The sequence below is a fragment of the Eleutherodactylus coqui genome, chromosome 5, assembly GCF_035609145.1.
Source record: "Eleutherodactylus coqui strain aEleCoq1 chromosome 5, aEleCoq1.hap1, whole genome shotgun sequence".
NCBI classification, from domain to species: Eukaryota; Metazoa; Chordata; class Amphibia; order Anura; family Eleutherodactylidae; genus Eleutherodactylus; species Eleutherodactylus coqui.
This window is the reverse complement of record NC_089841.1, coordinates 17,479,834-17,494,562: the sequence shown is the minus strand read 5'-3', so window position 1 is coordinate 17,494,562 and position 14,729 is coordinate 17,479,834. Positions and strand designations below refer to the sequence as shown.

Genomic DNA, 14,729 nt, shown 5'->3' with positions numbered 1-14,729 from the left:
GGGGCGCTTTGGGAAACAGTTGGTGGATTATTCGGTCTGGCCCTGCCTCTACCCCTGGCCACCGCACTGCCTCTCCCAACCTGCCCTGCTGCTGCACTTGCCTCCCCCTCTGAAGACCTGTCCTCAGTAGGCTTAGCAAACCAGGTGGGGTCAGTCACCTCATCGTCCTGCTGCTCTTCCTCCGAATCCTCTGTGCGCTCCTCCCTCGGACTTACTGCAATTACTACTACCTGAGTGATAGACAACTGTGTCTCATCGTCGTCGTCCTCCTCACCCACTGAAAGCTCTTGAGACAGTTGCCGGAAGTCCCCAGCCTCATCCCCCGGACCCCGGGAACTTTCCAAAGGTTGGGCATCAGTTACGACAAACTCCTCCGGTGGGAGAGGAACCATTGCTGGCCATTCTGGGCAAGGGCCCGAGAACAGTTCCTGGGAGTCTGCCTGCTCCTCAGAATGTGTCATTGTAATGGAGTGAGGAGGCTGGGAGGAAGGAGGAGCAGCAGCCAGAGGATTCAGAGTTGCAGCAGTGGACGGCGTAGAACTCTGGGTGGTCAATAGATTGCTGGATGCACTTTCTGCCATCAACGACAGGACCTGCTCACACTGCTCATTTTCTAATAAAGGTCTACCGCGTGGACCCATTAATTGTGAGATGAATCTGGGGACGCCAGAAACGTGCCTCTCTCCTAATCCCGCAGCAGTCGGCTGCGATGCACCTGGATCAGGAGCTCGGCCTGTGCCCACACCCTGACTTGGGTCTCCGCGTCCTCGCCCGCGTCCACATCCTCTAGGCTTACCCCTACCCCTCAGCATGGTGTATTACCAGTAGTGCAGAAACAGAACGCTGTAATAAAATGTGCCGCTTATTGGCCTGTGGTTGGAGGCTGACTTCGCTTATGGAACGCACAGTAGAGCCAGGAAAGATTTTTGCGCAAGCCTGTAGTGAGACGTAGGTGCGTATGACTGAGCTAGTGGAATTCACAGCGCAGAAGCAGTCAAGTGTCCAAAGGCCACTAGTAGGCCTTAAGTATTTTGCTTCTATTTTTTTAAAGGCTGAGCTGAGACAGCAGACAGATACTGTAGGCAGCGTATATATGTATACTGTTTCCCTCTGGACGGGATGACGGCGGTGATGTAACGGGCAACGCAGAGCCAGGAAACAATTTTGCGCAAGCCTGCTGTAACACTTAGCTGCGTATTAATTAGGACTACTACCCCCAGCAGACATGCAGTACACTGAAGACGGTCACAGGCAGCCCAAATATAGTATTTTTCCAAAATTTGTTTGAAAAAGCCCACTGCCTATATAGACAGTATATCTCTTTCACCTTTCCCACTGTCCCTGCCTCACCAGTACTGGCCCTATACTATGTACAATGACTGCAGACTGAGGACGCAATGCTCTGCACGGCCGATATAGAAAAAAAAAAAAAAGTGCAACACTGCTAAAAGCAGCCTCAACAGTACTGCACACGGTCTCTAGAAGGAATGCTTTTAACTGGAATAGCCAGAACATTTCCTTTTTGCGCAGATCATGGATTGATTGAGACAGTATATGTTCTATAGGTGCTCTTTTTAATCCACATTGGTGTACTCCATGGGCAATAAATCTATTAAACATATAATAGAATTGGTCTGGCAGTTCATCCTTTGTTTTAATCTTATTGTCTCTTGGTCCAGCCGGATTTCTTTTCTTCTGTGTGATATGCAGGAACAGCACTTGCATTTCTTTTTTCCACACCTCATACTCCTGGAGTAAGTACTCTCATTGGGGGGGTTTCCTATTGTTTTGTTATTCTTCTTTTTTCCTGGGCAGGATGGGAATCGAATATTTTGTATTGTTTTGTTCCTTCTAATATATATATTCAGGTTTTCATCCATTAATTTTTCTAGGAATGGGTCATTTCTCAGAATCGTCCAGTTCTTCTTTAGAATTCCTCTTATATTTGCATGCTGACTGCTAGATTTTGATATAAATGCTATTTTACTTTTATCCTTCTTCTGATTGTGTATCTTATCTTAGATTTTTCCTATTTTATTAGTATTTTTATCTTCTTTTATTAGTCTTCCAATTAGAATAAGGAATCACTTCTCTCCTGTGTGAATTCTCTGATGTGTAACAAGGTGTGTTTTTTGTTTAAAACATTTCCCACATGCAGTACAAGTAAAAGGCTTCTCTCCTGTGTGACTTCTCTGATGTGTAACAAGATGTGCTTTCTGGATAAAACATTTTCCACATTCTGAACAAGAAAATGGCTTCTCCCCTGTGTGACTTCTCTGGTGTCTAAATAGAGTTTTTTTCCATGTAAAACATTTCCCACATTCTGAACAAGTAAAGAGCTTCTCTCCTGTGTGAATTCTCTGATGCGTAACAAGGGATGATTTCACTGTAAAACATTTCCCACATTCTGAACAAGTAAAGACCTCTCCTGTGTGAATTCTCTGATGTGTAACAAGATGTGCTTTCTGGATAAAACATTTTCCACATTCAGAACAAGAAAATGGCTTCTCCCCTGTGTGAATTCTCTGATGTGCAGCAAGATGTGTTTTCTGGGCAAAACATCTCCCACATTTTGAACAAGTGAGGAGCTTCTCTCCTGTGTGAATTCTCTGATGCATAACAAAAGATGATTTCACTGTAAAACATTTCCCACATTCTGAACAAGTGAAGACCTCTCCTGTGTGAGTTCTCTGATGCGTAACAAGAGATGATTTCACTGTAAAACATTTCCCACATTCTGAACAAGTAAAGAGCTTGACTCCTGTGTGAATTCTCTGATGTGTAACAAGAAGTGCTTTCTGGGTAAAACATTTTTCACATTCTGAACAAGAAAATGGTTTCTCTCCTGTGTGACTTCTCTGATGCGTGACTAGATGTGCTTTCTGGGTAAAACATTTTCCACATTCTGAACAAGTAAAGAGCTTCGCTCCTGTGTGAATTCTCTGATGTGTAACAAGAAGTGCTTTCTGGGTAAAACATTTTTCACATTCTGAACAAGAAAATGGTTTCTCTCCTGTGTGACTTCTCTGATGTCTAAATAGAGTTTTTTTCCATGTAAAACATTTCCCACATTCTGAACAAGAAAATGGTTTCTCTCCTGTGTGAATTGTCTGATGTCTAACAAGAATTGCTTTCTGGGTAAAACATTTTTTACATTCTGAACAAGAAAATGGCTTTTCTCCTGTGTGAATTCTCTGATGTCTAACAAGAATTGCTTTCTGGGTAAAACATTTTTTACATTCTGAACAAGAAAATGGCTTCTCCCCTGTGTGACTTCTCTTATGTTTAACAAGAGATGATTTCATTTTAAAACATTTCCCGCATTCTGAACATGCAAATGGCTTCTCTCCTGTGTGACTTCTCTTATGTTTAACAAGAGATGATTTCATTGTAAAACATTTCCCACATTCAGAACACGAAAATGGCTTCTCCCCTGTGTGAGTTCTCTGATGTGAAACAAGATGTGTTTTCCGGGTAAAACATTTCCCGCATTCTAAGCAGGAAAATGTCTTCTCCCCTGTGTGAATTTTCTGATGTTTAAGAAGATATGATTTCACTGAAAAAGATTTCCCACATTCAGTACAAGTAAAGGGCTTCTCCCCCGTGTGACTTCTCTGATGTGTGGCAAGATTTGATTTTGTTGTAAAACATTTCCCACATTCTGAACATAAAAATGGCTTCTCTCCTGTGTGACTCCTTGTATGTGTAATAAGATATGATTTTGCTGTAAAACATTTCCCACATTCTGAACATGAATATGGCTTCTTCATTGTGTGAGCTCCTCGATATTTTCCCTTTCTGTGACTTTTATTCTGCTTATCAGTCTGTGATGAATCAGAAGTTGAGACCTGTACCAGAGGATCAGATGATTGATCTTTGCTGTGAAGGGCTGAGGGGATATCTGGGATAACGGCAGGCTCTTCATATGTGTCTTGTGTGATACCACAATCTTCTGCTTTACAATCTGCAGATATTAGACATCCCTCTGAGCTCCTGGTACCGTCATCTGCCAAGAATAAAACTAATTTTACTATTTTTTGAATAATCTGAATCTTAAAAAGATATATATTGGTATTTTATAACATTACAAAATACATATTTTCAAACAAATTACAAGCCTTGTAGCAAAATGTAATTATTAACAAGAACAATGGTAACAAAACAGATCACAATCAGTCGTTGCTGATGTTAGGCCACCAGCAGTAGTGTGGCTCTAATGTAGGCAGACCACTTGACTGGCACTCAAGGCCAAATGGGCAGGCCCCCTGTTCCATGGCTGACTCATCAGGTCCTCTTTAAAAGTCTGTGCAAGATACACAAGTCTCTTTGTCCCTAATAGTCCGGCCCATCTGTATGCTGTTCTTCTCGGTGTAAAGGTTAACTTCCACCTCTATCTGGTAGTACTTTACAGAGAGTAGGATAGAGGGAAGGAATCAGCTTCTGCACTGATAAAAGCATAATTTGGACCAGGAAGGCTATGAGTGACAAAGAGATTTGTTTGGCTTGTGAAGACTTTCGATGAAGGGACATACACAGAGTGGGCACTATAAGTTTCAGGGGTTAGAGTAAACACTGTATGCTTTAAAGGCCACAGAGTGGGCACTGTAACTTTAATAGGCCACATAGGGGGAAATGTTACTTTATAGGGCCACAGAGGATATTGAGCTTCTTGGCAGGATAGGAGTGTGGAAAGAGACAAGTAATGAATGGAAGAAGTCATCATTGCGGTCTGCACCCAGATGAAGATGGGGAGCACCAATCAGAGAATATGCAACCTGTAATCACGAGAGGTAAGTATACAGTGATAGTGATTACAGTGCAGAGCTGGTATGGGACCATAATATGGTGACTGCATTACTTCAGATATACTGGAGCTGAGCCATTGTATTTAAGAATGTTATAGATATGATGTCACTAATATTTTTTTTCCCTAGAAATTTTATTGAACAGGAAAGGATTGTTACAATTAAAAAATAATGATACATGAAGTCTCATCAAAGATAATTGCAGCTGATAAACAACTATACATCTAAGAACTCAATTTCTTCTTCATTTTTAAATAGATAAAAACATAATAAACATACCAGGATAACAGATGGCTTACAAATCTGGACCCCCTCCAGTAAGGTTCTATCTAAAAACTCAATGAGCTTATGTAATGTTAACACACGGTAGAAGACTAGAGTTATGACTTTAGCCACTACCCCCAATTAACAGTATATTTTGCTTAGTTCCCACGCATCCTTGCTAATGTACCCTCCAACCTGCATAGGTAACAAAGTATGTAAAGCCGAAAAAAGACCTATGTCCATCCAGTTCAGCCTATTCACCCCCAATGTTGATACAGAGGAAGGGAAAAAAAAACACAATGAGGTAGAAGCCAATTTTCCCCATTTAAGGTAAAAAAAATTCCTTCCTGACTCCAGTCGAGCAATCTGAACAATCCCTGGACCACCGACGCTTCTGAAGTTAATAGTCATTATAATATAATATTATTCAGAAGAGACAAAGAGAATGAAATGGTTTCAGGATCTGCAGGACTATGAAGAAGGAACGGTCTTTAGTTGGCAATCACGCAGAACGCATAATGGCCGCAATCAGGGAACTAACAGCAATCGAGGGAGGTCGAAATCAAGAAGATAAAGAAACTATAGAAGGACTAATCGCTCACCGAATCGATCTTATTGTACTGATGATTCTTTTCGAGAACCATCTTCTTCTAAACAACCTTTTTTAGGACGGATGACATCCAACAAACGGAAAAAGAAAGACGACTTCGAAACCGCCAGCGACGAGGAGGCATTAACCCCTTAACGACGGCCCCATCGGGAAACTACGTCCTCAGAAAGTGGGCCTAAATCCTAGAGGACGTAGTTTTATGCATCCTCTTTGGATTGATGCCCACTGGCCTGAGGACGTGACAGCTCCATGCTCTCGGTGCCCGCAGGTAGCCGACAGCATGGAGCTGTCATCCCAGGATGCGGGCAGTCCCCCCCGGCATTGCGATCGGCGCTATAAAATGAATAGCGCCGATCGCAAAAAAGTAAATAAAACGGTGTAAAAAAGTAGTAATTCAGCTGCTATGATGGATCGGATCCATCACGGCAGCTGAAAATACTCACACGGCTTGTCGGCGGTGTCCCCCGGAGATCTGGTCCTCCCGGACCCGCCGGCGGCCTTCTGCGCATGCGCGCCTGACGATGACGTCACGCGCACGCGCAGAAGCCCGGGTGTCCCCGGCAAATTTAAAATCTCCTGGCTCCCGGCTCCTGAAGGTAGCCGGGAACCAGGAGGTGTTACCGGGGACCACTGCGAGCGGTCCCCGGGCCCGCGATCACCGCTATCCATTGCGATAGCGGTGATCGCGAAAAAGTTTAAAAAGTAAAACAAAAGTAAAGTTTCACCTCCCCTCATGGATCGGATCCATGAGGGGAGGTGAAGATACTCACCCCCGGTCCTCTGCGATGTCCCGATGTCCCGGGACCCGAAATCCCCGTCTGCGCATGCGCGCCCGATGATTGACATCGGGCGCGTGCACAGAGGGGCTCGAGCCCCGGGAAATTCAAAATTGCTCTGCTCCTGGCTGCCATGTGTAGCCAAGAGCAGAGGGATGTCACCAGGGACATGATCACTGTCATCCAATGGATGACAGTGATCATGTAAAGTAAAAAAAAAAGTGCAAAAAGTAAAAAAAAAAAAAATAAAAAAAGGGGTAAAAGGTAAAAAAAAAAAAGTGCAAAAAGTAAAAAAAAAGTTTTAAAAAGTTAAAAAAAGCTTGCGTTTCATCTCCCCCCACGGATCATATCCGTGAGGGAGGATGAAATGACGTACCTAAGGCCTGCGGATTTATCCGCGGACCTCACCCCAGCTTCTGCGCACGCGCCCGTCGCCAATGTGGCAGGCGCATGCGCAAAAGCCGTGGTTTTTTAAAATCTCCCTGCTCCTGGCTACAAAACTTAGCCGAGAGCCTGGAGATTTCACGGAGGGCCGCGGTGAGCGGTTCCTGATCACGTGTTCGCCGTTATCCAAAGAATAATGGCGATCACGTAAAAGTTAAAAAAAGGGGAAGGTTCATCTCCCCTCACCGATGCGATCGGTGAGAGGAGATAAAATTTTTTACCGGAGGCCTCCATATTTGCACCCCGACGCAATCTTCTTCCGTGAACTTTCCCGTATTCTGCGCATGCGACCGCTGGCAAAACACCGGACACATGTGCAGGAGTCGGGGAGCACAGGAAACTTAATATCTCCTTGCTCTCGGCGACCAACGGTCACCGAGAGACTGGAGCAGTGACGGGTGGCCTCGTTGAGCGGTCCCCGGTCACGTGAAAAAATGGTAGCGATCTACCTTTGGCCGGTCTCACATGACCGGATAGGAATTACGGATTCCGCATGCGTCTGATCCGCGGTAATACGCAGATCAATCGCATTGGATTACACAATTCCGCTCACATTAGTGGGTTGGAATTGCGTAATCCACTCGCAGAAAAGAGAACGCAGCAGGTTCTATTTTACCGCGGATATCCGCAACATAGAGCCCATTGTGCTCCATGGTCGCGGATATACCCGCAGCCCATACGCAACTACGTTGTATACGGACTGCGGGTACCCGCGTCATCGCTAAGCGACGGTGCGGGAAATACAAACAACAAAAAAAAAGTGTACTGCACATGACCGCCCGTGTAAGTACGCAGTTATGCGCAGTACATTACGCGGCCGTACGCAGGGTCACAGCCGGGCTCACAGCTGGGATCCACCTACGGCTGCGTGAGCCTGGCGTTATTCAGACCGCTACCTGTAATACGCAATTTACAAGAAGCCCCGGGAACGCTCGCCTTCCTGCAGTTCCAGGAGCAGCTTGTTGAGCGTCTTCTGTGTGAGACCGCCGCACCTCATCAAGCTTACAAAGGCTCACAGAGCGCCACTTTTTACACCCCATCCCCGCCACTGAGGTCAAAAAATGACTCCCAAAAAGCATGAGAGGAGGGGGGGATACCCGGTTTTATTGCCCCATGTGCCCATCCCAACCAGCCTCCATAATTACCCGTCTTTGGAAATACTACACAGTTCACATTATTACTTTTATCTAAGATTTGGGGAACGCCGAAAAGGGCGTGGAGGGGGGGGGGGATTTTAGGGAGTCAATTTTTATTCCGTACAAATGAGCAATGGGGCCTGGAATTTATTCAGTTATGCCCTGCAATCCAACCGGTGTTCCCTCCATTACAGGCCTTGCCATGTTTCCTGTAAGTAGATTAGGGCCACAATGGGTATGTTTTTGAACACGGGACAAACGGGGGTATCCATTTTGGGGTGAACGTCTTCATTCCTATGTAAACTGTACAAAAAAAAAAGTTTTTAAATTGACAAAATTGCCAAAAAAATGAAAATTGTAATTTTTTTCTTCTGCTTTGCTGAAATTTATTCAAATACTGTGTGGTCAAAATACGCAGTACACCCCTAAATGAATTCGTTAAGGGGTCTAGTTTTTAAAATGGGGATATTTGTGGGGGTCTTTATAGTTTTGGACGCTCAATGACTCTATAAGTGGGCAATAGGGCCTGGAATTTATTCCGTTGTACCCTAAAATCCAACGGGTGCTCCTTCCATTATAGGCCTAGCCATGCGTCCTTTAAGTAGATTAGGGCCACAAGGGGTATGGTTCTGAACACGGGACAAACAGGGGTATCCATTTTGGGGTGAAAGTCTTCATCCCTATGTGTGCTGTACAAAAAAAACAGTTTTTAAATTGATACAACTGCCAAAAAAATGAAAATTGTAATTTTTTTCCTACTGCTTTGCTTAGATTTATTCAAAAATTGTAGGGTAAAAATACACAGTACACCCCTAGGTAAATTCGTTAGGGGGTCTAGTTTTCAAAATGGGATCATTTGTGGGGGTTCTCTGTCGTTTTGGCCGCTCAAGGGCTCTACAAGTGTGCAATGGGGTCTAAATCACCTTCATGCTAAATTTCTGTTCTGAAAGCCACCGACTACTCCTTTCATTTTGGGCCCCGTTGTGCATCCAGACAAAAGATTAGGGCCACAATGGGTATGTCTCTGAACACGGGACAAACAGGGGTATCCACTTTGGGGTGCAAGTCTTCATTCATGTGTGTGCTGTACCAAAAAAGCAGTTTTTAAAACGACAGAATTGCCAAAAAAACGAAAATCACAATTTTTTCCTTTTGCTTTGCTTCAATTCATTCAAAAACTGTGGGCTCAAAATGGGCAGTACACCCCTAGATAAATTCATTAAGGGGTCTAGTTTTCAAAATGGGGTCATTTGTGAGGGTTCTCTTTGATTTTGGCCGCTCAAGAGCTCTACAAAAGTGCTATGGGCCTAAAACTCCTTCAAGGAAAATCTATGTTCTTAAAGCCACCGACTACTCCTTTCGTTTTGGGCCCCATTGTGCATCCAGACATAAGATTAGGGCCACAATGGGTATGTCTCTGAACACGGGAGAAACAGGGGTATCCATTTTGGGATGAAAGGCTTCATTCATGCGTGTGCTGTACAAAAAAAGCTGTTTTTAAAATGACAGAATTGACAAAAAAATGAAAATCACAATTTTTTCCTTTTGCTTGGCTTGAATTCATTCAAAAACTGTGGGGTCAAAATGGTCAGTACACCCCTAGATAAATTCGTTAAGGGGTCTAGTTTTCAAAATGGGGTCACTTGTGGGGGTTCTCTTTGGTTTTGGCCACTCAAGAGCTCTACAAAAGTGCTATGGGGCCTAAAACGCCTTCAAGCAAAATTTATGTTCTGAAAGACACCGACTACTCCTTTCATTTTGACTCCCGTTATGCATCCAGACATAAGATTAGGGCCATAATGGGTATGTTTCTGAACACGGGAGAAACGGGGGTATCCATTTTGGTGCGTAAATCCTCATTTTCATGGGCTCTATAGGAAAAAAATATGTCTTTAAAATGACATATTTGCAAAAATATGAAATTTTATTTTTTGGCCCCTAAATTGAACTAATTCCTGAAAAGAACTGGTGGGGTCAAAATACTCATGACACCCCTCAGTGAATACACTAAGGGGTGTAGTTTTTAAAATGGGGTCATTTGTGGGTGTATCTATTATTCTGACACTTATGAGCCTCTGCAAACTTGGCTTGGTGCAGGAAAACAAAGTGCTCCTCAAAATGCTGAAAAGTAATGTTAAATTTGTACGTCCTCTAAATGGTTAAAAAAAACACAAAAGTTTTTCAAGTGTGCATTCAGAATAAAGTAAACAGATGGAAATACATATCTTATCAAAAATTTGTACAGTATGTTTGGACATATTTGAGATATTACGGTTGAAAATGTGAAAAAATGACAATTTTTTCAAAATTTTTCCAATATTGGTACTTTTAATAAATATACACAAATTATATCGGTCTCTTTTTACAATCTAAATGAAGTACAACATGTGGCAAAAAAACAATGTCAGAATCACTGGGATATGTAAAGCCTTTACGGAGTTATGCCACGTTGAACGACGCATGTCAGATTTCCAAAATTTGGCTCCGTCACTAAGGCGCAAACAGGCTTCGTCACTAAGGGGTTAAGCACTGGAGGTCCAATAAAAGAAATCACGCAAGTCAAGACAAGGTCATCGACCCAGCAACCACCGGTGAGGCGGATGATACAGAAATAACTCTAGTGGTAAATATATCATCCAGAACCCTTTCCACTTTTGAGACTGAGGTACTTGCTAAGGGCCTATCTTTTTGCCCTAAAACTAGACATATTGACTGGTTCCAATTAGATTTGGACCTTAAGCGATTTTTCCGCAACTTACGATTGAAAAACACCTTCTCTAGTGGCTCTGGTGGCGTTGTTGCGCAGTCACACCCCCATGGGGTTTTTTCCCTGGCTGGGGTTGGACTGCGCAACAAGAGTCACTATCAGCCACCTTGCTCCAATCCTTGCCTTGAAGCATATGTCTCATTTGTTCAGAAGGATGTTGCTGGGTTGAGATGTCAGACAACTGGTAATACGTTTGGCAGGAAGAACATGAGTAAACAAGAGTTTGAAGCTCTTAAATCCCTTACCAACGACAAATCTATCATTATAAAAGCAGCTGATAAGGGCGGTGCAACCGTAGTGATGGACATGGTACAATACCTCAATGAAATCTTGAAACAGCTTAGCAATAGGGAAGTTTATGAGGTGTTAAAGGTTGATCCAACCTCAAGGCTTCAGATCCAACTTAGAATCCTTTTGAATGATGCTGTTATGGATGATGTAATCGATTCTGATTTACAGCGATTCATTGACGTTCTACATCCTAAGTCTCCAACCCTCTATATATTGCCCAAAATACATAAAAGATCTTAATCCACCAGGGAGACCAATAGTCTCTAGTTGTGAATCTATCTTCAGTAATGCTGCTAAATTTCTCGATAGAGTATTACAGCCATTTTCTATCAGTGCTGATTCTTATGTACGTGTCACAAGTGACTTCTTGCTTAAAATTTGTGACGTTGAGGTCAATGTTGACACAATATTGGCCTCATTCGATGTGACTTCTCTCTACACCTCCATTGAACATCGGTTGGGTCTTGACTCTGTTGAAATCTATGTGAGAGACTCTGGACTCTCGGGCGGTTGCATTGGCTTTGTCCTGTCGCTGCTCGAGTTTATACTCGCGAAGAATTTCATCTTCGCGGGTGTTTACTACGGGCAGCGACAGGGCACAGCCATGGGTTCTAACGTCGCCCCAGCGTACGCAAATCTATTCATGCGTCGTTTTGAGGAACTACATGTGCACACTTCCCAATACTGGCCTTATGTAAGGCTATGGCTAAGATATATACATGATATCTTCCTGATTTAGGATAGTGATGCCACACGGCTAAATGAGTTCCAGGGATTTTTGAATTCAGTATACCCGAAATTGCAGTTCACCTTGGTCTCGTCTACAGAAAAAATACAATTTCTTGATGTATTGGTTTACAAGGATAATAATAAACTGTCAACTGATTTGTTTACCAAAAAACGGATAGGAACAGCATTCTATTGTACAATAGTTTTCATCCCCCCAAAATGTTGGAGTCCCTACCTCTGAGCCAGATGCTACGGGTACGTAGAGTGACGGACGAGATGCATGTCAACAGGAGACTCGATGAGATGAGTCATAAATTTAAGATGAGGGGTTATCCCATTACTTTGGTTGACGACACTTGAGGGAGAGTACAAGAAGTGGAACGTGATAGTTTGCTGTTACCTAAAACCAAAAGCTGCACTAATCAAATCCCTTTCGTTTCCACTTATGGGATTATGAGTAGAAAAATCTCTGGGATTATTAATAAGCATTGGCCCTTACTAACTAACGGTTGTAGTAATATCAGCGAATTCAAAGATCAACCATTTATGGCGTACAGGCGGGCTCCCAACCTAAGGGATAAACTCGTTAAACCGCTATTTTGTCCAGAATTGACGTCCTCGCAGAGGGTCCTAGCCCCACTCAAAAAAGGAAACTACCCCTGCTACAATTGTTCATGCTGTAGCAATATGATTCGGGGCTCTAGCTTTTGTCATCCATACACAGGTCATAGGTTCAAGATTAAAGAGAGCTTTTCATGTACTACTACTTTTGCCGTATATTTAATCACCTGTCCCTGCGGCTTAGGTTATGTTGGGGAAACCACTCTAGAGGTGAGAACTCGAATCATTAACCATAAGAGTACGATTCGCAACCAGTACATTGAACTTCCAGTTCCAAAACATTTTGTGGAAAAAAGGCATACCATCAGCCAATTGCGTTTCCAGGTGATTGACCATGTCCCACCTCCCGTAAGGGGAGGTGACCGTCAATTACTTCTAAAAAAGAAGGAATTAAAATGGATACACGATCTGGACACATTGGCCCCTAAAGGCTTAAATGCAGAATATCATTTTATGCCATTTATTTAGGTTATGTCTCTTCTCGACTGCTTAGGTGTAATCCATTATGTTGTTGGAATTCATGACCTGCATATTTAATGCATTTTTAACACTTTTTTTCTCTTTTCCTCTTTATAGGTGATGCATGATCTCCATGCCATCCCACTGCCCACTATGCACCAACTTCTTTCCACTTTTTGAGTCTTTGTTTTTTTGAACCCCCTCTTTTTTGAAGTAATAAGGAGGTCCGCACTTTGGTTCGTCTCCCCCTTTTGTCTTTTTTCTTTGTTTCTGCCCCTATGGGCTAGTTTTTCTTCCCTTTTCCCCCTTCCCCCCTCCCCCCTTTTTTTTCTGATTTTCTTTTTTCTTTTTGTTTTACTTTTTTGTTTTTATTATTTTTCCTATTTTTATTTTATTTTTCCTTCCCTTTTACTTTTAATTTTTATTTATTTTTTTATATTTTATCTATTTATTTTTTTCATTTTTTATTATTTTTTCCCTTTTTATTTTTTCATTTTTTATTTTTGTCATCATGATTTTTTATTTTTATTGATCATTCTTTATTTTCCCTTTTTTTCTTTTCTTTCTCTGCTTTTTTTTTCTTCTTTTCTTTGGGTTTCCCTTCATAGGGTTATTTTTATACATACTTATATGCATTTATGATTATAATGGGTCTATATATTTTTTTTTTTGACTGAGTAAATGATTGTTTTTTTCTTGCACTTGTTTTTTTTTTTTTATTTCTTTTGCTTATTATCATGTCTTTGCGAGTATTAATAAAATTATTTTTGACATCATTTGGGTATTTATGCTTAATCATTAATGACTCTGAGCCTACATCTATATATTACAAGCCGCATATGTTACAAAGCCATTAATGAAAGGTATCCATTAATAGTCCTATATTGGCTTACATAAATGCATAAGATGCTTTGCACATGCGCATTGCTTGAGACAATGCCTATGAAGGAAAGGGCTATTTAATAAGCTCAGTGGTTGTGCACAGTGGGTATCCGGAACATGGATGTGATGTTCTGTTTCACCAGGTTACGGTATGTACTAAATTTTCTTTTGTTTTAATATTTGGTCAACTACTTTTATCTTCTTTGTATTGATGTATTGCTATGTCTGGTATTGTCTTCATAGGCTTGAAAAAGACCTTGAGTAAGGTCGAAACGTTGCCTTTTTATAACATTGAAACAATAAAATATGTTCCTTTAAGCTAAGAGTTTTTGCACCCAGTTTATGCTGCCACCTCTCTGCTTTCTACTTTGGTCTTTTAAAGGGTCTTTTGTCCATGGCCCTGAGGCTGGCTTTGCATTATAACACTACAATTTTTTGTCTATCATATTAATCTCCTCCCCAGTAATATATCACTTGGGGATAAAGTGAGTGCTGTTGGATATTTTCCTTTTTTTGGACGCTTCTGAAGTTAATAGTCATTATAATATATAATATTTTATCACTCAAGAAAGGCATCCAGGCCCCTCTTGAACTCTCTTATCAAATTTGCCATCACCACGTCCTCAGGCAGAAAGTTTTATAGTCTGACCGCTCTTAAAGGGGTTGTCCCGCGGCAGCAAGTGGGTCTATACACTTCTGTATGGCCATATTAATGCACTTTGTAATGTACATTGTGCATTAATTATGAGCCATACAGAAGTTATAAGAAGTTTTTCACTTACCTGCTCCGTTGCTAGCGTCCTCGTTTCCATGGAGCCGACTAATTTTCGCCGTCTAATGGCCAAATTAGCCGCGCTTGCACAGTCCGGGTCTTCTTCTTTTCTCAATGGGGCCGCTCGTGCAGGATGCCGGCTCCGTGTAGCTCCGCCCCGTCACGTGCCGATT

General features: G+C 42.2%; 1 protein-coding gene across 2 annotated transcripts in view; it reads right to left on the bottom strand.

The window, feature by feature from the left end:
- Nucleotides 1-1,631: 1,631 nt before the first annotated feature.
- The window catches only part of LOC136628991 (oocyte zinc finger protein XlCOF7.1-like), a 37,917-nt gene continuing 24,819 nt past the window's right edge, over nucleotides 1,632-14,729 (bottom strand). For both annotated transcript variants that reach the window (XM_066605078.1, XM_066605079.1), the window contains one exon: nucleotides 1,632-4,006. In XM_066605078.1, coding sequence (XP_066461175.1) covers nucleotides 2,085-4,006 — 1,922 coding nt within the window. In that variant the 3' untranslated portion in view covers nucleotides 1,632-2,084. The remainder of the gene's footprint in view (nucleotides 4,007-14,729) is intronic.